At 35.4% G+C, this 21,584-nt stretch overlaps 1 protein-coding gene across 5 annotated transcripts in view; it reads left to right on the top strand.

The window, feature by feature from the left end:
* UBR1 (ubiquitin protein ligase E3 component n-recognin 1) overlaps positions 1-21,584 on the top strand; it is a 78,453-nt gene that overhangs the window by 15,313 nt on the left and 41,556 nt on the right. For 2 of the 5 annotated variants that reach the window (XM_067296505.1, XM_067296503.1), the window contains exons 3-19: positions 725-803; positions 2,863-2,973; positions 8,121-8,251; positions 8,773-8,911; positions 10,565-10,627; positions 10,959-11,082; positions 12,432-12,539; positions 13,701-13,789; positions 14,595-14,693; positions 16,131-16,288; positions 16,833-16,932; positions 17,237-17,365; positions 18,179-18,359; positions 19,325-19,386; positions 19,523-19,633; positions 20,590-20,655; positions 20,841-20,942. In XM_067296505.1, coding sequence (XP_067152606.1) covers positions 725-803; positions 2,863-2,973; positions 8,121-8,251; positions 8,773-8,911; positions 10,565-10,627; positions 10,959-11,082; positions 12,432-12,539; positions 13,701-13,789; positions 14,595-14,693; positions 16,131-16,288; positions 16,833-16,932; positions 17,237-17,365; positions 18,179-18,359; positions 19,325-19,386; positions 19,523-19,633; positions 20,590-20,655; positions 20,841-20,942 — 1,852 coding nt within the window. Of the gene's footprint in view, positions 1-70; positions 136-724; positions 804-2,862; positions 2,974-8,120; positions 8,252-8,769; positions 8,912-10,564; positions 10,628-10,958; positions 11,083-12,431; positions 12,540-13,700; positions 13,790-14,594; positions 14,694-16,130; positions 16,289-16,832; positions 16,933-17,236; positions 17,366-18,178; positions 18,360-19,324; positions 19,387-19,522; positions 19,634-20,589; positions 20,656-20,840; positions 20,943-21,584 lie in introns of those variants that run through there. The other 3 variants (XM_067296504.1, XM_067296502.1, XM_067296506.1) reach the window with 2 other exon arrangements.

Genomic DNA, 21,584 nt, shown 5'->3' with positions numbered 1-21,584 from the left:
GCTTGAGCAGGGGGGTTGGACTAGATGATCTCCAGAGGTCCCTTCCAACCTCAGTGATTCTGTGATTCTGTGTGATTCTGTGAATACCTGTCATCCACATTTTGCATAGAATGAAACAATCATTATTAAAAATGGGTGAGTATGCTTAAAAAAAAAAAAAGCCGCATAAAGCATATATGTATGTAGAGGACTGAAAAAAATGGAATTGGATTGCACAAATGAGTGTAATTCTGGATTTGCAGATATTTGATTACTTGATCAAAATCATTGAAATTAAATTTTAAAGAATATATTCTGTAGCTTATTTTCTAAAGAACACTCTTTAAATTTTAATTTGCAACCGTTTAAAGTTTCAAATGTAGCCTAATGGTCATGTAGCATAAGTTTTAATTAGCAAAGTGGCTACTGGAAACAGTAATAAAGGTTACTCCAAAGTCAGTCTTGTTATATTTTTTTTAATAGCTTCTCATTCTAGACAAGGAAAGAAATATGTTAGCAACAGGTCTTGAAAGTAGAAATCAAACATATTTCTAATAGAACCTAATAGAGTGCATGGGTTGAGCCTAACAAGATTGGCTTTCATCCTCTTTCTGTGATATGGAGTTGCCAGTGTTTTTGTAATACAAATCTGTTAAGCTCAATTTTTAGAGCAACATTTTGTTTTGCGCATGAAAATTCCATGTGTTTGTTCTAGAAAGTTACAGAGCTACCATTTTTGTTGCAGAGACTGTGCAGTAGATCCAACATGTGTACTCTGCATGGACTGCTTCCAGAACAGCATTCACAAGAACCATCGGTACAAGGTAGAAAAATCCTGTATTAAGAAATTGTACTTGTTGCTTTAGAGAAGGTTTTTTTATTCAAGGATATAGTAAACTGCATTAGTAACTTAACAAAATCTCTCTCTTTTTTTTTTTTTTTTTTTAAATGTTTGGCTGTCATGTTTCTAACTACAGGCTTTATGCATAAAGCCTGTTTCAAGGAAAGCAAGTTTCTAAGTCAAGAACCGAAGGGTAAGGAAGTGTCTATGAATGCATACATTGTGTTCTCTTTGACAGCATCACTAAAGAGAATATTGTCTATGCCAGAGGAAAAAGCTGTGAATGACAGTGGCGGTCCTGTCCTGAGTTCCAGTCAGTACTTTATATACAAGACTTCATTCTGTCCAGAAATTTAGAATGAATGTGTATATGCAGGGGCTGTTATTTCATCACTCCTGTAACAGACACAGTCTCCACATTCCCATTCTGTACCTCTTTTTTAGATTTGCATAAACTACTTTGGGCTTAGAGCATGGACTATAGAAGTTACAACGTATGTTAAGCATCAAATTTTTAGTGAGGAGATTGTTTTGGAACTGGTTCATCTCTTTCTGATATCCTTTTGGTATCTTTCTCTCTGAGCCAAATCTGTGTCATCTTGGAGAGATTCCAGTGCCTTAACTAATTCAACTTAATTATCTTTCATCACTGAAAAGTGGGCTAGACTTTTCTTACATTTATTCCATTACTCATTGACGTTACATCCATTTAAGAGATTTTTTTTTTCTGCTTGTATTGTCAAATGATCATAAATCCCCTTTAAGTGGAAATACTTCCATGAGAGTTTGGAAGAAGGTATCAATAATCTCATAATTAAAGGGCACTAAAATATAATATTCTACCCCTCTGTGCAAGTCTTCATATACTGATCTGAAAACGTGTTGTAAGTATTGATTCAAAGACATACAAAACTACCCTGAATAATGCTAATGCAGCATGCACATGCACGAACACATGTGTGCACACGGAGAGTTTAAAGAGAGGTAAGCTGAAAACCAAAGAAAATAGACAGTTGTGGTTACAGAGCAATTTGAAATCACAGCTGGGCAGAGAAACCAGTTTGGTATCCTTTTTTCTTTTCCTTGTTTTTTCGGTAACGTAAGGTTATCTTCTTCAGACAAAACATCAGACAATGGAAACAGGCAATCAGATGGGAACAGATTTGCTGTATTTCTATTTTAAAGATACAGCGTAAAGAATACAAATTATACTTTATTTTCATAGATCCATAGAATAATTGAGGTTAGAAGGGACCTAAGGAGGTTATCTAGTCCTGCCTCCTGGTCAAGGCAGGTCTAATTAGATCAGGTTATTTTAAAACATTTGAAGTAAATAATGAATTTTTGAAAGCCTGTTTTGATTAGGTCACTTAGTATTTTTGTAATTATTTTATTTCTGGGGTTTCAGGGCAACCGATGGATAATTATTTTTACCTGAGTTTCGTTAGAACTTTCTGACAAAGCAGGAGGCCAAATTTGTAATTTTAGAAAAGCATCTTGCAAAATTAAAGTTGCAAGAGGGTATTTAGATGCTGATTTTAAGACTTATTTTGTTGCTTAACAATGGAGATACTACTAAATATCTGTTTAATATATACATTTTCATATTTAGTTTTCAAACATTACCAACTAATTCGTAAAGGCAGCATTAAGCATCTCTGGTATAGTCTTGTTCATTTTGCTGTTTATGAAATGCTAATAGTTTTTTGTTGTTTTTTTTTCCCCCCACCTGCTTCATAGTTAAATTTGAAGATTTGCACACGTTTTTGCAGCAGCAGCTGTATTTCCTACTTTATTTTCTGCTCAAAAACATTCCCTTCTTTTCCGGATTCTCTGATAAAGTCTCCTTTTATCTTAAAAAAAAAAAAAAAAAAAAAAAAAAAAAAAGTTGCATGAAGCTTGTGGGTTGCGAAGTGAGCCTTGTATTTTGTAAGCAGGTGTTTATACTGGTGTTCGACTTAAATAATGAAATAATGCACATTTTTATTTTCCTCTTGCTTTTTAAGTACATATTGCATGACTGAAATACTTATTTTTTACAGATGCATAGCTCCACTGGAGGAGGATTTTGTGACTGTGGGGATACAGAGGCATGGAAGGCAGGACCGCTGTGTACTAAACATGAGCCTGGAGCATCAGGGACTGCAAAAGAAGTAAGAATACTGCCGAAAGTGAAAGAATAAATATTGTAAATATTGACATGTTTTTTTAAATGCTTATTCCTGTTTACAAAACTGCATATATTGTATAAAGGATGTGGCAGGTCCAACTGAATTGAATCAGTGTTTGTTGGGGTCAAACATGTCCATTGGATATCCTTTGTGTCACCAGAAAAGGCAGAAGTGATGGAGCAGTTCTGACTGCCTGACTTGTCCAGTTCTCTATCTTTTGGTTCTGAAGCAAAATTCCAGTGTCTCACCATCTCTTTTCTTTGCTGGGTGTATTATTCCATTCTGATGTATAAATAATTGATTCCTACTGCTTAGTTAATGTTTAGATATAGTACTAGATTTTGATAGTATCTTCTCTTTTTCCACATTTGTATTTCTGAACACTTTTTCTTTGTCACTTAGTTATTTCTGGTGTGGGATCTGTCACTATGATTGAATATAAGTCTCTACTCTAAAACTAACCTCTTATGCTAGGCTGTCTCCTGCTTATTGTACCTCAAAAAGTAATATTTTAAAGAGAAATGTGCCACCTTATAAATAATTTTCAAAAAGTATGTAGGCAAATAAGTTGCTTCAGATAAAACTGCTTTTTCCTGAGGAGGTCTGAGTTCTACCTTCTGTTTTGAGATGCTCAGGACAAAAAAGTTTTTTGCATTTGTCAAATGGACCCCTAATTGCTCCTCTATTTTTGTTGCAAAAGTATTGTTCCCTGTGATCTGGCAAAAATTCAAATGGAAAAGAAGTAAAGAGCACCGGTCTTACAGGAAAATGAGACAAAGCAATAATGCTAACTCCAGTTAGGGGCTGGTGCAACTCTGTGCAGCCTCTTTTTCTCACGTTTTTTACTCTAAATCTCTTCACGTTAGCTGAAACTTTAGGTTTTGGGGGAATTTACTGAACTTTGAACTGGAATAGTGAAGAAGAGGAACTTCATATCGTTGGCACAAGTTTAGTCTAGATAGAAATAACTATAACAGGACCGCATCCTACCTGAGGTCAGCATCTGCTACCTCTCTTCTGAGCAGTTTGTGTGCTTGTTGTGCTTTTCATTTGCTCAACTACTGAAAAATAAACAGTTTGATTTAAACCAGAAAGTAGAGCCAAGAAAACAAGCAACACTCAATACTCAACAAGGACCAGCCTGAATGAGGTGTGAATCTGTTGCTTGCTGAGATGCTTGTTGCCTGTCTCCTAATTTGATCCCAAGGTGATGAATCTGGAAGTTTATTAGTCTAAGCTCAAGATTAGGCCCCTGCTTGTGCGTTACAGTAAAGATCCAGTCCAAAATGCCAGTAAATGCAGAAGTTGTAAGAGCTGCTATTTGAGCATATGCAGCTTTCCTTTCAGTTCTAAAAAGTCTGCCATCACAAGCCATGATGGATAATGCTCTATTGTGCTTCATATAAACAAGGAAAGGGAGACCCATTCTCACCATGCGGCTACTTATCTTCAGGATGTTTTAATCCATCACAAAAATAATGAAGGCGAGTTTGTCTGGTGTGATGCTGATACAGTAACTTTCAAATGAGCATGAGTTCCATAAACAACACCATAATTCAAAACATATTTTTCATGTGTAATTACATGAGGATAGAACTTTTTAATACCAGAGAAAACGGAAAGTATCGCTGCTGCAGCTGAGAGCTGATCAGAGATAGGATTCCCTTTCAGATGCCTCCCATGGTCCTCAGGCCTCTAACGTGCACATCTCATCATTCTTTCAAATTTCAAAGGCTTTCAGAAAACTTGGGTGTCATTCAGCCAATTACAATGGCTGTGACTGAAACATTTCTTGTGTGTAGAATTCCCTGCCTAATACTGCTTCCCTCCAAATGTGGAACTGCAGTCATGTCCAAGTCTTGCCCTGCACCTTATTCACATTACATAGTTTCATGTTGGGACTGACTTGTACATTAGAAACTACTCATTGGAAGCACAAAACTCTCTTAGTAGTAGCAGCGGAAAGACAGCACACATTTCTAAAATGGAAGAAATGAAGGGCTGGGCAGAACAGCGTCTATTGTCACCACCTTGAACAGAGAATCCAAACAAAATGGATTGTATTTCCCAGCTTTAAAAACTTTAGGTCTATTTATAAGATCTAATAATTGTTTCAGCACTTTACTTTTCAGAACAGTAGTATTTGGTAGTTCCACCAACTCTGACCAAAGCCTTAAAACGGTTCATGAATTTCTTTCTTGCTGGAGAACCTGTTTCTCCACAAGGTAAAAATTTTGACTTCACAGATCTGGTACTTGAACCTGTGACAGCATATTTTCTCCCCTGCCCCATCCCCCCTTCCATTAGACCAGCTTTTAGATAAAATTTTAGATAAAATAATCCAGAAATGAATGTTAGGTGAACCACTAAAAACTCTATCAAAATTTTACCAAAAAGCTGTCTGACTTTTTTTTAAAATCATACTGTCCAGATTTTGTGGACTTTTTTCAAAACCATGCTCGAACAGAGTGGAAAGGAAACTGCATGTCCTCAAAATCTTTGCAACATTTTAATTCTGTTTGGGCAAAGGTAAGTTTCTCAGAATATTCTTCAGGCCATTTGTGTCCGATGGAGATAAGGTTAAAGATAGGTCATATCAACAGAGACAGTAGCTAACACAGTATCTGCTGGTTTTAACTTTGAGAACTATAATCCTACCTATAATAATCAGAAAACAGGAAACCTCCCTTGCTTCTTTGAGTAGTATTTCTCCTCTAATCTCTGACAAGGTGATTTCAAATGAGAACTATTTTTTTTTCTTCTAACCTCTGATAAGGTCTTTGGTTGGTTTGCAGGGAATTTGTTTAGTCATTGCTATTCTGTCATGGAGTTGTGCATGTCCAAAGCTAATTCTAAGATAACTGTGTTACAACTAATATTTAGTAAACTCCTGCGACCTGCTCCTTCAATGAATGCTACTTGAGAGACATGAATGATAGAAAACATAAATGGACAATTGAAAAATTAGTTACTTATAGTTCTTTGAGTTATTGTCAATATATGTAGTTATTAGACTCACTAGTAACAGGGCAGAAGTACAGCTGCTTCAGTAATGAATTATATGTTCCTGTTTGATACAGATGGCATTGATTGACTATCTCGCTTCTTTAATAAAAGACTGGTACATCAGGGTTTCTTTATGATGAAGAGACTCAGGGATGTTTGGATTACCTCTTAGTTTGTTCTCCGTTTGGAGAATTGAGGACATTCTTAGTGCAGGCATTCTCTCAGCATATAGTGGTTGTAAAAGAATTGGGTTGCAAAGTGCATTAGGAAAGTGTCAATGCTAAGACAGGCACACATTTCTTTTCCAGCTTGCTTTCTATTAGTATAGAAGTGCATCACATGCTTGTCAAACAAAAACAATTCTTTTCTCAATGGTCCTGGCCAGTATTCCTTGAAGTACTGTAAGTATAGAGGGTATATCATGCCAAGATGTTTATAAACTTACTGTGATAAGATAAGAACAAATGAGAAGAGGGGAATGTTGGCAATATGTTTGTTTGCTATGCAGATCGTGATAAATAAGTGCCTAGGAACTGGCTGCTATTTTTAAAGCTAGATTAAGTTTAGAGTCTGATCTACAGAATGACCTCCTTTTAAAAATGAATCTATAGTAAAGCACAGGCTTCAATCTATGTTAAAAATAAGCAGCAGACAAATTTTATTTTTAGCATTTCTGAGATGATATGAGGTGTGCATTATTAAAATACAGTGTCCTTACAAAACCCCTAATTAAACACCAATTAAAAAAAAAAATTTTGGAATCAGGAGGTATTTACACACTTGTTGGTATGTGTGTACGAGGCCCAGAAAAGCAATCCCTGATTCTGGAATGTCTACTCCAGGCCACTACTTTTTTAGCTTTTGCATTATATCAACACATTGCAATTTTGCATTTTTTTTTTTTAAAGCTGTCTACTTCATAAATGTGACTGCATAATTGATTTAGGACTTTTTCAAGAACATGGTTCTTAGCTGTACTAAACAGATCACTATTGTTCTTTTATACTTGCATCTGTCAAATTGTTTATTGAAGAGGTGAGTGCCCTTAGTACTTGGGGAACAGAAGTCGCAAGGAAAATGCTTTATTTTCCTTAGGAATTCTCTTTTCTCATCTTTTTTCCCTCTGCCCAACACATACATACTCAGATTTTCTAGGCAGTTTAGTTGATCCTAAAACTATGGGAAATTCTGTGCAAGTACTCTAGAAAATATCAGCCTCTGTTTCTATGTCATAGTTGTATATGAATCACTTGATTTGCTTGTATTGTCATTAATGACAATGTTATATACCATTTATGTATGCATATGCTGAAAGAAAGGTGGTATTAAGAAAAGTTCATTAATATTCAAAGACATGTTTTTGTTGTTTAGGGCCTTAGGATTAAACCCCCCTTTTCACAAGAAGAATGTCTTTGGAAAAGATGTGACTTGTACTGGAACATTTGGTTGCTTCATTCTTAAGAGCATATTTGGAAATAATTTTCTTTGTTTATAATCTCACTTTCTCTCCTGCTAAAATGTTATGGAAAGGATTCATAATGTTATCATATGCTGTAGATGATTCACTTAATAAGATTTGCCTGGGTGGATGGAAAATATGCCAGTTAATAAGGACATTTTGAATAATGAGTAAATCTGGCATGGGATCTCTGAAAAGAACAGAGTTGTGTTTTCTTAGATAATTCTGTTCAAGGAGTCTCATAAATATTTGAGAGAATACACATACAGACAGAAAAGAATGCCAATACAGGGGAAGAATTTATGTCTGGATTGCAAACTTCTAGTATCTTCAGGTATACAGAAACCTGTTTACCAGCTATTTGTAATTTAAGGTATATGAACCTGAAGTCTCCTAACATATTTGGTGAAGCCTTTCATAGCCTGTTCATAAATTAAAAACTGAATAAGTAAAAAATGGTGGATGAAACTGTTGGAATAATACTGACAGGTTTGGGGATGAAATAATTTTAAGGGAAGAAATGAGGTGAGATGGGTTTGCTTAAGAATCATAAATTCTTTTTTTTTTTTTAACAGGAAATAAAAAGTAATGAGGTACTTTACTATCACCTTTTTTCCACTTTTAAAATTTATTTTCTATATTGATAATAACTCCCTTTTTACAGAATTCTGAATATCAGTTAAATGAAGAGGTTATGGAACACTCTAGGAGGGTGTTTCCCTCTGTCATAAAATACATCGTAGATATGCTTATATGGGAAGAAGAGAAAGAACTGCCTCTGGAGCTCGCAGTCAGGTAGGGAGTATTTCCAATTTTGTCTCTGAGGTGTTAGAAACTTTGCTAATAACTTTGCCCGTGAGTATTGCTACATTCATGCAAAGCTGTTAGCATCAAAAGCTCTGTAAATAGCACTATAATGTTTTTGAACTACAATTATATACAGATAAGCTTTTGATACTTCATGGAAAAAGTAATGTGTGATGTTGCTCAATCAAAATGGAAAAAGACTTCTGTCGTTAAAAAGAAAAATGAGATCATAAAATGGCAGAGAGAGGGAATAATAATGGATTAATCCAATAACTTAAAAGCCTTTTTGTACTTGGTATGCAGTTTCTGTGGTTTGTCCTGGTGTAGATGAAAAGGGCAATTTTTTGGTGTCCTTGACATGAAGAACATGCTTAATTTTCTTCTGTAATTTATTTTTTGGTATTTCTCATTTCTCTCATGAATTTGCGAGTGATCTCTTGATGTACTGGATAGGATATTTACAATTTTCTTTTTACTTGTATGATGAAATGCCGGATTTTCCCCAGTAGAGAGAAGGCAGACAACTACTACTGTGTCCTTTTCAATGATGAACACCATTCTTATGATCATGTCATCTATAGCCTGCAAAGGGCACTTGGCTGCGAACTTGGTGAAGCCCAGTTGCATACTACTGCCATAGATAAAGAGGTCAGTGAATTCTTTGTTTGGGGGAGAGTCCCTTTTTAATCATTAAGAAGTACTACTATAATCCTTTGATCACCAAATATTTGTTTCTAGAATGCTGGAGCTTGGAGAGAGAAAGGCATGTTGCAGACTAGTTGTTAATCAACACTTGCTTCAGGAAGGTTTTTAAACTGTGTTAATTTTGCTCCTTGGCAAACCCAGTTTCTTGAAAATGGGAATAGGCCTTGATTCATCTGAAGTTGTTTCTCTTTCATCTGTTTATGACATGTTTTTCTTCTTTTTTTTTTTTTTTCCCCTTGGATGACAGAAGTTTGCATTTCAGACAAATGCTATTAAAATGAAACATTAAGGCAGCAACGTGCGTATTCAGTCATATTTAAACAGAATTCTTGCTTACATTTTGCAAGAATTGGTGTTCTTTCTAGCTCAGACTTCCAAATTAAGTCTTGAAGCTTCAAATTAAACAAATGAAATGAGGGAAAAATCCATAAGGGAAATTGGGTGAACCTGATGATTTCACTTTTTCATTTCTCAGACCAATGTTTGAGACCATATCGGGACCCTATTCTGCTGATGTAGAAACATTTTTTTCCTTTTGAAAAAAATACACATTCAGAGTGCCTGATTGTCTTGTATTATACTTTTGTATAGAAAACAAGTATCATTATAATGCACTTTGCATGTACACACAGAGAAGCTATATTTATTTGTATGCCTGTAACTATATGTGTTCATTGTATACTTGCATATAAAACATGCTACTAATATTAGAATCCTTTTTTTAATCTGTGAAAACTGTATTTTCTTTGTGCTTCTCGTTGCTCAGATAATGAAAATTAGTTACATTTTATTTATAGATGCTCTGTTGGTCTTATGTTGTTACAATGCTTCTGCAGTTTCAGGTCTGTAAAATATGTATACACATACATGGTTATACAGTAATCTTTAAAGGTTTGCCTTTACTGTTCTATGAATTTATGAAAGGTTCCTTTTGAATGAAAGCTAAATTTTAGATCAGAGTTGACATGACTTTTCTCCTTACAAAGCACCTACTACACCACAGGACTGGGTTATATTGCTTTGTTGTAATTATAACACTTCCACAACACTGCCACTTCCTCTCTTCCTGCGTGAAATTCTGCTGTATAGAAAACCCATTCGGAAGCCCATAGCTTCTGTTTCCTTTCAGTGGAATCTGAGGACTAAGCTGATGCTATTCTTTGGCTTTATTGAAAGAGCTATCAAACCCACTGCTTTTAATATACCCCACTATTTTATCTATAAAAGTAAGAAATAATAGGAAGGATTGTGGAAAAGCAACTCGGGGTGATTGTATTTTCTGCTAGTAAGAAAATTCTACTTAGTTTTCTGCAGAAATCTCTCTTTTCTATTTTGTTGTATACATATATTTTCTTTATAACATTAAAATACCCAGACTTTGCTTTTTCTTAAGTTGTTTCATTGTTAATTTAATTCAAATAGATTTTTTCTAAAAATAACTTAGTTTTGGTCTGCTCCTAGATGTCTAAGAGCACCATGAGTGATGTTTGTCCCAGGTTTTCTTTCATGAATAATAAAATAGAGCAAGAATCAGGTTTGATTTTTTTTGTTCTTTTGTTTTACATTGGTCTCATATTCAATATTTTCTTTACACAGGGTCGTAGAGCTGTTAAGGCAGGACATTATGCATCTTGTCAGGAAGCGAAGGAGGAAATCAAGGTAGCTTCCTAAGATATTTTTCTCATTTAATGATGAGGTTGGTTGGTTTGTTTTTTATTAATACTGAGGACAAATTTGTCTGTTGTGTAATTTCTGACTTCCATGTTTTTATGACCTGTCTGTGAATTTTTTGAAATTGAATTTAGCAAATATAGTGGATTAAATACTAGACAGATGTATTCAAAACCCAAACATCTACTAATTTTTTTTATTTTGATAGGGTTTGCCATTTACGTGGGCTTGGGAGAGACAACAGGTGTTGAAGACAAATGTGAAAATTCATGCTATCTTTAATTTATATCTACTTTTTTTTTTTTAAACTGATTTCTAGAGGCATTCCGAAAATGTTTCTCAACGACCACTTCATGTGGAGGTTCTGCATGCTGATGTTATGGCTCACCAGAAGTTTGCTTTGCGCCTTGGTTCTTGGCTGAACAAACTCATGAGCTATTCAAGTAAGTGTAACTTGTAAGCATAACGTTACAATAATGCCATAACAACATTTTAATGAATGCTCCTCTCTCTTTCAAAAAAAAAATCATCAGAAGTGCTATATATGATATCTTCCTTATTAAAATACTTTCACATTCCTCATAAGTAGTAAATAAATGACTCATCAATATGAGTGGTGATATCCATCAATATGATTATGAACAGCAGTACTTTGTTCCTTCTTGCTAAAATAAATCACTTTCCCTCCTTGTGCTCTTTTTTTTTTTTTCTTCAAAATTTTATAAACCCCAGTTTCAACATCACATACTCTATTTCAACGACTTCTTTCCTTAAAAGCTGCTGTCCCCAGTGATGTTGGAAAGCTGCAGAACATCTCTTTGAGTGAAAGCATACATTTTCTGCTTGAATTAATTCATGCTTCAGGCTTGATAGATGTGATTAAAGTAGACAGTATCAGTAAAACAACCCCGCCCCCTCCCCAAAACAGTCTTAATTTAAAATTTTGTCCAGTAGTGGAAAGTCTATCTTAAGTTTTCATGAATTGACTACACTTACAGTTTAAAAGAAAATTGTGTGCTCTTTCTGGTCTGAATCTATCTAGTTTTGATTTCTAATATTGGGTTTTGTCTTAGTCTCATTTTGAGAAAAGGAAGGTATTATAAAATTTCTTTTCACCTTATAAATAGGTGTAGGCTAAGCTCTAATCACTGCTTATACTCAAGTAGTGTGTTCTGTACTCAAGTGGAATTTTTGGTGGTCTGGTGGTCCCTGGTTTTTTTTTCCTGTTTTTGCTTCCAGTGATAGAATGCTGATCTAGAAGCATTCCGTACTATTTATTTCCAAGTTGTCAGGAACTTGGTTCATGACACTTCACTCTTCATTTTGCCTATTGGAAATCATTAATGTAAGAGCTCGTTTCCTAACTTTAGTAACCCATGGTGGCTACGCTACCTCGATCCCTAAAGCTGCTTCAGCAAATATGGTATTTACTGATAGGTAAAAGAAAGTATGAAATAATGTTCTGAAATGCTACAGAATACTGACTTTGAGGGCCCAATGCAGGGACCAGCTGAGACTAGCCTAGCCTGTGCACTTCCGTGCTAGCATAGTGCACTGTGCTTGTAGATCTGCTTTGCAAAGCTGTCTGAATGCATTTCATTTTAAAATATTCTTCTGCACCACTAGGTTTATTACATAAAGAGGGTAAAAATAGTAGGAGGAAGGGAGTGTGGGGGGAGTTCACTGAGGAAGGTTATTGTTAAGAACTGATCCATACTTCTTCTGTTCTGTTGGCTTGGACCCTTTAATTTTCAAAACGTTCTTGTACAAATGAATAACTTTCTCCCTACAGGTGACTTTCGGCAGATCTTTTGTCAGATATGTCTCAAAGAAGATGCTGGGTCTGAAAAGCCCTGCTTCATAAGCAAGTTGATGCTTTGGGATGCAAAACTTCATAAAGGTTTGTGTACACGTGTTGCTATAAACTGAAGAGGCAAATTCTTTTTTTTTTTTTTTTTAATATATATTAAACAAATGTGTAAAAATAAGTGTGTGCCTGTCACAAAAGGAATGATGCACTTCACTTGTAAGAGGGAAGCAGCACTACGTTTATTGCAGTAAGACAGCGACTTAACAAAGTTCATCATGAATAAGAACTGTTTAACGAGGTTCAATTGGCAAGGTTCGCTCAGTTATTTACTGCATGAAGGACAGGGTCAGATGCGTGTGCAACAGAGACCCTCCCGTTGAGTCACAAGGTTTGGAAAGGACCCCCTTGCTTTCTAAACTCCTTCAGAGAGGAGCCTAGGTGCGGCTGGATCCAGTCCTAGTCCCAGACTTGGTCAACGGTTTATGTCTAAGGAATTATGTGCACAATTAGTCAGAAATATAACTCAGCAAAGTTTTGCGAAGTTCGCAAAAGTTCAGCGTGCTATTAATCACTTACCGAGGATCTGTCGCGGGTGAGGAATCTCTCAACCTCAGAGTAACCTTGAGAGGCGTCCCTGCTCAAGGGGAGGTTCTGCAGTGCAGCCTGCTGCTGTGCAGGAGAGCTCCACGGACTCTGGGCTGCCCCCTATTTATGGGGGGGAGGTGATTGACTCACAGTCATATTTGCATGCTAGATGGACCTTAGTTGGCGCATGCTCAACTAGCCCCTACATATGTGCTGTTTACAGGGAGGTCAGGCTGAGGGGGAGAGAGCACATCAGTTTGGGGGGGGGGGGGGGAAGGAGCACACCATCACAGTGCCGTGTTAACATGGAGTTAACATTTCTGTATATTTTTTTTTGTCATGCTTTTTGATAAAGTTTTAGTTATAGGGCTTAAAGAATTGATATTTTGGGTATGTATTTACCACCTACAATTTTCTGCTTTATGTATTTTGAAGAATCCTGACTGTGAGGGACTTGATGCTTACTCTGTGTTTTAAATACATACCAGTAAGTGTTTATTAGAAAGAGAGGACATAATGATATGGATAACTTTGTCCATATACTTCATAACTATTTCAAGGCCTTTTTATGATTTTTAATTATCACTTTTTAATCTGTTCCTCTCTTCCATAAAAACCTGCATCTTAGTACAATAAAGTGAAGTGAATTGTATTGGCTCTTCACAGGAGCAAGAAAGGTTCTTCATGAGCTTATCTTCAGTAGTTTCTTCATGGAAATGGAGTACAAAAAACTTTTTGCTGTGGAATTTGTGAAGGTAACTGGTTATTTGTGTTTTATGCAATGAATCTTTAGTAACTTCCCCCCAAAACTGAAAATTGTTTCTGTATAAGTAATGACTTTTCAACATGCAGAGCTTCAACTACTAGTTCAGTCTGTACAGAGTGTATTAATTCCAGTGTCATTGGTCTGTTTCTTACAGTTATGTGGGTATACGTGATCTTTATGAATGCAGTATTGTTAGCACTTTCTTTATCTTTTGAAACAACAAATGAACTGGAACTTTTTTAATAATGATAAAATAATTAAGAAATATACAGAACATAAGTCCAAATTTTTTCTGTTAAGGGAGATGTTTTAACTCTGGTAAACCTAAGGTGACTGACACCTCATGGTTTTCACTGAGCTGAGAAGCAAAGCAAAGAAGGACTTATATTACTATTTGTACACATCTTTTATAGGCAGCTGTTCAATAATTGTCCATACAGTCCACTGGAGGAGGAAGAAGACTCGTTTTATTAATAAGTTAATGACTTTACTGATCTTTCTTTCAGGTATTTTATTTCTTTTCTTGAGGAAGATTGATATGTAGGAGATAAAATATTTTGGTTGCAATCTGGCAGTGCAGTTCAATTTGAGCTTAACCTTAATGTTAAGCCAGTGGGACACGTGCTTCAGTACTTTGCATTAAGGGCATTGTGCCATTTTTGTTTTTTAAACTGCATCTGTTATAAAGTATGAAGTACAGTTCAAATACAATAATTCTTTCAAATAAAAAAGTAAACATTTTTAATTTAAGCTAGATTTATTTGTTTAATTTCCCCAATATTCTCTTTTCCCAGTATTACAAGTCATTGCAAAAAGAATACATCAATGATGATCATGACAGAGTTCTCTCTGTGACGGCACTCTCTGTTCAGATGTTCACTGTACCTACTCTGGTATGTTCAACCTATCACCATGAGGAATGTAAAATAAATGCAATAATTGCTAACAGTACCATATTTGCAAGCTACTGCTGTACTTGGCCAAGAGTATGTATGCATTGCTGAGTCTAAAATGAATGATTTTGAGTGTTAAGGTCAGTGTGAAAGCCAGAGCCTGAGGTTGTGTGAAAATTAATTACAAAAATTAGAAAGGAATGCAAGTAAATGGGAGTTTTAGACATCACCATTCTCTGCATTAAGTTTCTGTGCGAGTTTACTGTTCACATTTACCTTCTTATGTAACTTTAAAACTAACTTTTTGCAGGGCCAGAAAAAAGGCTTAATGTATTTGGGTGGGTGAAATATATTAAGTCATGTGAAAGAAAAGTACACCTGTAAATTTTTATTTTTTATTTTTTAAGATCATATGTTTCTTGTTTTTTTTTTTTAACATTAGAATTTCAGGCCTTTTTCTGCATGATCTCTCTAGAAAGAATAGAAGGTCTGTTACATGGAAGCTGTCACAGCAAAGAAGCATGCTCAGCTGATAGAAATTACTGTGTTCATACATAATAAATACTACAGGCACTTTTGTAGTTTGGACACCTTACAAATGCTTAAAATAATTTCTAGTGGAAAACACTGGATTCTGAGGAAAAATTATTTCACCAGTTCTCTCCAGCAAAATTAGGGAAGACAGGAGTTGATGTTTTTAATATTTTATGGAAAAATAAGCTGGGGGTGAGCAAAATAGAAATGGATGAATTTGCACATCATAAAGAATAAACAAGGGCATAAACATGATAAATTATCTTCTCAGTAATATATATTTTATCAGTAAAGTCTGTCACTAAATGAAAAATTCAGCATACACAAAATGAGCCAGAAGAGAGACACGAGTAGGATTAATCACATCATTAAGCAGTCTCTGTTTCCTTGTCCTTCTGTTTTCATCAGCTTTTATTTACCTGAACAAGAGTATTTGTAGGAACCATGGAACTGACAATGTCTTTTCCACTTCCTTTGATCATACCTCTATTCTCAGACATGGCTTTTTTTTTTTTTTTTTTTTTTTTTTTTCCCCCCACCAGAGCGCTTTGGTTAGTTGAGCACTTCTCCCTGGCATTACTACTATTTTAATAATGTGAAGCCATGTAACCTTGTAAATTTTCTCAATAGGGAATGGTATGGCAGTTTATTAAAGGCTGAAGATACAGCCCCTTAGCTTTATATCAGGGCTTGATGCACTGTATTAAAGTTCATAACTATAGCAGGATATAGTACCTCTTTGGGCACCACCATCTTCACCATAAATATACTTCAGTCAGCCTACAGCACTGAAGAATATCTGTCTGTCTTTAGGCTGCTTTGAGCAATAAGTTATCAGGTTCTCTTTTCTCCTAACACTCAATTCAGGCAGATTCTTACTGTTGAATACTTTTCTTCTTGCAGGCCCGCCACCTTATTGAAGAGCAAAAGGTAATCACCATCATTACAGAGACACTCCTAGAAGTGCTGCCAGAGTACCTAGACAAAAATGACAAGTTCAACTTCCAAGGTTACAGCCAGGACAAACTGAACCGGGTATATGCAGTAATATATGACCTCAGGTTAGTGTAAAGTTGAGAAGCTTGAACAATTCTTAGAAAACTGGAAATAGGATGAGGTGTTTCAATTAGAAATCTGGTGATAAAACTGCTAAAAAAATCAAATGTCAAAATGATATACTCTGTGATCATTTTTGCTGATGTCAGTCCATATAACAATTGTGTTAATGAACAATATATCTACTATCAGACACTACAGAAAATTTGGCTTCTATTCATTGTCATTCTGGGAAGGCTGTATAATCTTCATCCACGTAGCACTTTCCACTCTTCTAGGTTCCAAATTACTCAAATTTAATAAATAGTGTAAAAGCAAACCACCCCAAATAGCTTGGAATTCAAATTCTATTAATTTCAAATAGTAGAGTCCTAATTCTAGCACCTCTAATGTCTGGGTAAAATTAAAAGGGGAAAAAAGGAGGAGTTTGAGGTGGGGATGTAACGTGATGGTGTTGTTGATTATTTTAATATAATTGAATACTTTAAATACAAGCATGAGCAGAAGAGAAGTCTGAGCAACAGAAGATAATGTTTTCTTTGGGGACAGGTATGTCTTAATCAGCAAGCCTACATTATGGACAGACCGTCTGAGGGAGCGGTTTTTAGAAGGATTTGTTTCCTTCCTAAGGATTCTAACTTGCATGCAGGTACAATACATTTAAATCATTTCTTTCTCATATGCTGTTATAAAGATATTGCAGGACTCTTGTTTCCTCATCTTTTTGACCATAGCAATATTGTGGATGTAAACATACAATTGAAATCATGAATTCTGTGGTCCCTGTCTTGGGTGGGTGAAAAAGTAGCATTTCCTTTATAGGTGTAATGTTTAACAGTTTTTTAGCTACATCTGAACAGCCTGTATTTTACCATTTGCTTATGTGTTCTTCTGTTGTTTTAAGCCTGTGATCACTAATCTAGCTTGAATGTTTTGTGGTCTCTTCATTTCAGGGAATGGAGGAGATAAAAAGACAGATTGGTCAGCACATTGAGGTGGACCCTGACTGGGAAGCAGCCATTGCTATACAGATGCAGCTAAAAAATATTCTTTTGATGTTCCAAGAGTGGTGTGCCTGTGATGTAAGCAAATCAGTTGTCTGAGGCTCTTACCTGTATGCCTTTTGTGAATATTCTTGTGTGCGTTAGCAGCTTTTTAAAAAAGCTCACTGTTGTACAATAGTATACAAGACCTCTACAAAACATGAGCCTGAAAGACTTTGTCTGTAATGTGGGACAGAGAGAGGGGATCCCAGAAGAATGTGATCCTCTAGATGACAAAGCTGAACAGGGTACCAGACAAACTAAAGAACCCATCTGTCTCAGCCTTCAAGATTTTTTGACTCTTAGGTTCATGGTGATCTGACAAATTAAGTTTTTGAGGGATATGGTATTTGTTGTTGATTCCAGAAGCGGACTGCAGGAACTTAGCACTAATTGGGCAATTATACCTTAAAGAGTCTTTAACAGTGCTGGAAGTCGTCTCTGTGCTGGGGGGAGGGAGGAAAATGTAAAATTTGTTAGCTTAAAGACATTTTGGCATGGATTTCCTTAATTTTTTAGTAAGGAGAAAAGAGAAGTGGTACTGCAATTCAGGGGCTTCTTAATCCAAATTGGCCTGCAGACAATGAAAAATGTTAAAATATTGCAGCCTAAATAAGCATGTGGGTTTTAGTGCATTTGGTAGAGTGGATCTTTAAATAGAAGGATGTCCTCAGTTAACTTTGGCTGATGCTCTACTGCTCCAGTCCACTACTACTCAGTATTAAGAAACAGACTAGTAATTATACTGTGGATTTTAATATCTGTTTAGGCTATCAGAAAAAACAAACAAGAAATTTTAGTGCATCAGTATGACCTTTAAGTATGTCTGTATGTATTTATTTAAAATTCTAGGAAGAGCTATTGCTGAAGGCCTATAAAGAATGTCACAAAGCTGTGATGAGGTGCAGCACAAATGGCCGTTCACGGGAAAAGACAGTGTTTCACCTGTGTGGTCATACTTTGGAGAGCAGACCTTACAGAGTGTCTACAGATCCTGTCAGCATACATTTACCACTGTCTAGGACTCTTGCAGGTAGGGGCTGTGATTTATTTTGACTGCTGTTTGAATTAGGTTATATCATCCATTTTCATTTTGCAATTCTGCAAAGCATTTAAACTAAGTGCTTCACAGATCAGTCCCTCACTTTCTGACATCCTCCTGATCAGGTGATCCCCATTCACCAGATGCCCCACTCAGATAAATATTTCTCAAAAAAAGTTGTCAATAGAGTTTGGAGGACATTTTTTAGACAGGAGAGAGAGAAGAAAGCAAAAATTAGAGAAGGAAGAGTTTCATACTTTATTAATATCATGTTAGGCAATCTTCACTTTTTTTTTTTCTGAAATAATTTCTATAGTTCTGATTCTGTTACTACCTGTTATGCCTAAATGAGTGTTCACCATTACTGTATCTTAAATTTATTTTCCAACCACATATATCTTAGGACTGTTAAAATGCTCCTCTTAAGACATATGTTTGCAGCATGCTAGGACAGATTTCTAGTCAAAATACAAAGGACCAAAGCAGTGGGTGATGGCCACTCTCTCTAGAATACAGATGAAAGCTCTTCTTAAGCTAAAGATCCTTTCTCACATCATTTACTGCCAAGATACTATCTGCTAAGCCTTGTAGTCTTGAGATTCTGTTATTACTGGTATTGTGTGTTTTAAACAAGAAATTAAAAGCTTGTTGCTACTATTTACCATCTCCATTTAAATGTTTTAAATGAATTCATTAAGTGAATAGATTTATTCTTAAAATAGTAGATTATAAGACTGGAAAGAACTGTTGTGATAATGTTACTTTTTTTTTTTTTTTTTTTTTTAAGATAGCAGATCTCTTACAAGTCTTTCCTAAGTGAAGTTTGATTCAATCTTTATATATTTTTTTTTAATTCTCAGAATTGAAGGTGATTTAGCTAACACTTAAAATTGTTTGGAAGACAAATTTAACTGATTTTGATTTGTTTTCACTTTTTTTTCCTGTTTGTTGTGTAGGTCTTCATGTACGATTAAGCAAGACTGGAACCATCTCAAGATTGCATGAGTTTGTTTCTCCTGTAAGTTTTTGTTTCAAATACACTTTTTGTGATTTATACCCTGGGAAGGAGAAAGATCACCCAGAAATATCTCTTGTAACTTCTGTAACACATGCACATTAAGCTTTATTATTATTATTTTATTATTTTATTCTAGGAAGAATTCCAAGTGGACCTGCTAGTAGAATATCCTTTGCGATGTCTCGTCTTAGTTGCTCAGGTTGCGGCAGAGATGTGGAGGAGGAATGGGCTCTCCCTGATAAGCCAGGTACTCCCTATAGTATGCAGCAGTGACTCTATCCCAGTAGTTCATGCCAGCTGTGTTCTCGGTGGCTGTTCCTTCTAATGCAGAAAGAGCTCATGAGGGTCACTCCTACAAAAATTCACTTAACCAGTAGGTTTCTACATGGGAATTTAGATGACTTGGCTTTATTTCCAGCTTTATCAATGGCTTTCTTGCCCATATTAAACAAATATTTTCATCTCTCATGACTCTTTTTGCATTCTGTGAAATAGTATTAATGTTACTGACATCTCTTGCAAACTACTTTCAGATCTGCTAAAGAAATGACTGTATAATTGTTGTTGCTTTACAACATAAAATGTTAGAGGCATTTCTTAGTGTGTGGTAATCATTATGTGGAAAAGTTAAACTATTTTCATCTCATACTAGACTTCTTTTGGAGCACCATATAAGTGAAAATAACAAATATTATTTTGTAGTACTTGTTGGCTGTCTTTTTAGTGCAATAGGATCAGTAAAATTCTGCCCTTAGGTACTTGTATTTTACCTGCTTTGGCTTCACTGTTTTTTCATCCTCAAAGGTGGAAATTTTCTGTATTTAGCTTTCACAGGACCCTTTGGTAAAACCAAAGGAAATGTTGTTAGCCCCTTGCAGAACTGTCTCTGTTTCAGATCTGGGGTGGGAGAAGGTGGCAGATTTTTGCAAGAAGGACTTAGCAGCCATTTGAATTATGTTGTCTTGGAAGAAAATGAGGAAGTTAATATGGTGTAGGTTTTCTCTGGATAAGTGAAAAAAACCAGTTTTCGCTGCCATCAAAATACACATTTGTTTTGAAAGAAATGCAAGACTTTTCCCTTGCCTAAACAAAGGTGCTGTACAACTTAAAAGAGTTTGCTGCAGATTTGATATTGTATTACTTCAGCATTGCTTCAGCATTTATGTTACTTCTCTGCTTAAATGTTGTTTTTCTATTTCTCAGGTATTCTACTATCAAGATGTTAAATGCAGAGAAGAGATGTATGATAAAGACATCATCATGCTCCAGGTATAGATGTTTTGTCACTGCTTGTTTCGCTCATAACATTTTAATAGATTTGCTTTAATTTTTGTTGTTGTTAGTTTTTGTATCATTTTGAAATGTGACATTGGTTAAAAAAAAATTTTTTTTTCCCTAATTAATAATGAATTCTAATGGTAACTGACGTTCATGTCACATGGGGTTTTTGGCAGATTGGTGCATCTCTTATGGATCCAAATCATTTCCTCTTACTGATACTGCAGAGATATGAACTTGCTGATGCTTTCAAGAAGATGAAGCCCACCAAAGATCAGGTAAGTGGCAAGTATTCCTGCTGATGAATTTGACTGCTTCTGAGTTTATGGAACATTAGTAGAAAAATTAATTTCTATTGATTACTGCATTTTTATGACCACACTAAAACACAGTCAACACAGGACCTAGAAGTTAGCTAAATGGTTTTTTTTTTTTTCTTTTTTTTTTTTATTCACAGTAGAGGCTTTCTTATTCAAAATTAACAGACGGGCTTTGTTCTGCTTGGCACATTTTGTTCAAAGTGCTTTCCGGTTACCAAACTGTTCAAAGAATAGTAATACTAGCATGGCATAAGGCTGAACAAACAGACCAGAAGAGTATCCATCCTGTCTAGTATATGCCTTCTCTGCATATATTTCTTTAACTCTGCTTTTCTTTGTTCTTTATCTTCCACATTCAAAAGGTGAAATTATTACTTGGGTATAAACAGATTTCTGTATTAATAATTTTATTTCCTAGGTCATTGACCAAAAACCAAGAAATACTTGACTTCTCTACAATATTTCTATATCTCTCAAGCCGTATTATATGTCTTTTATTTTGAATGGAACTTTTTTGGACTATCCTGCTGCTTCTTGAGGCTTGACTGAGCTTTTAAATAATCCTTCATTTGGGATACATTTTTATCAGTTATTTCCTTT

Source organism: Apteryx mantelli, chromosome 4, assembly GCF_036417845.1.
Source record: "Apteryx mantelli isolate bAptMan1 chromosome 4, bAptMan1.hap1, whole genome shotgun sequence".
NCBI lineage: Eukaryota > Metazoa > Chordata > Aves > Apterygiformes > Apterygidae > Apteryx > Apteryx mantelli.
This window is presented reverse-complemented; position numbering and strand designations above follow the sequence as displayed.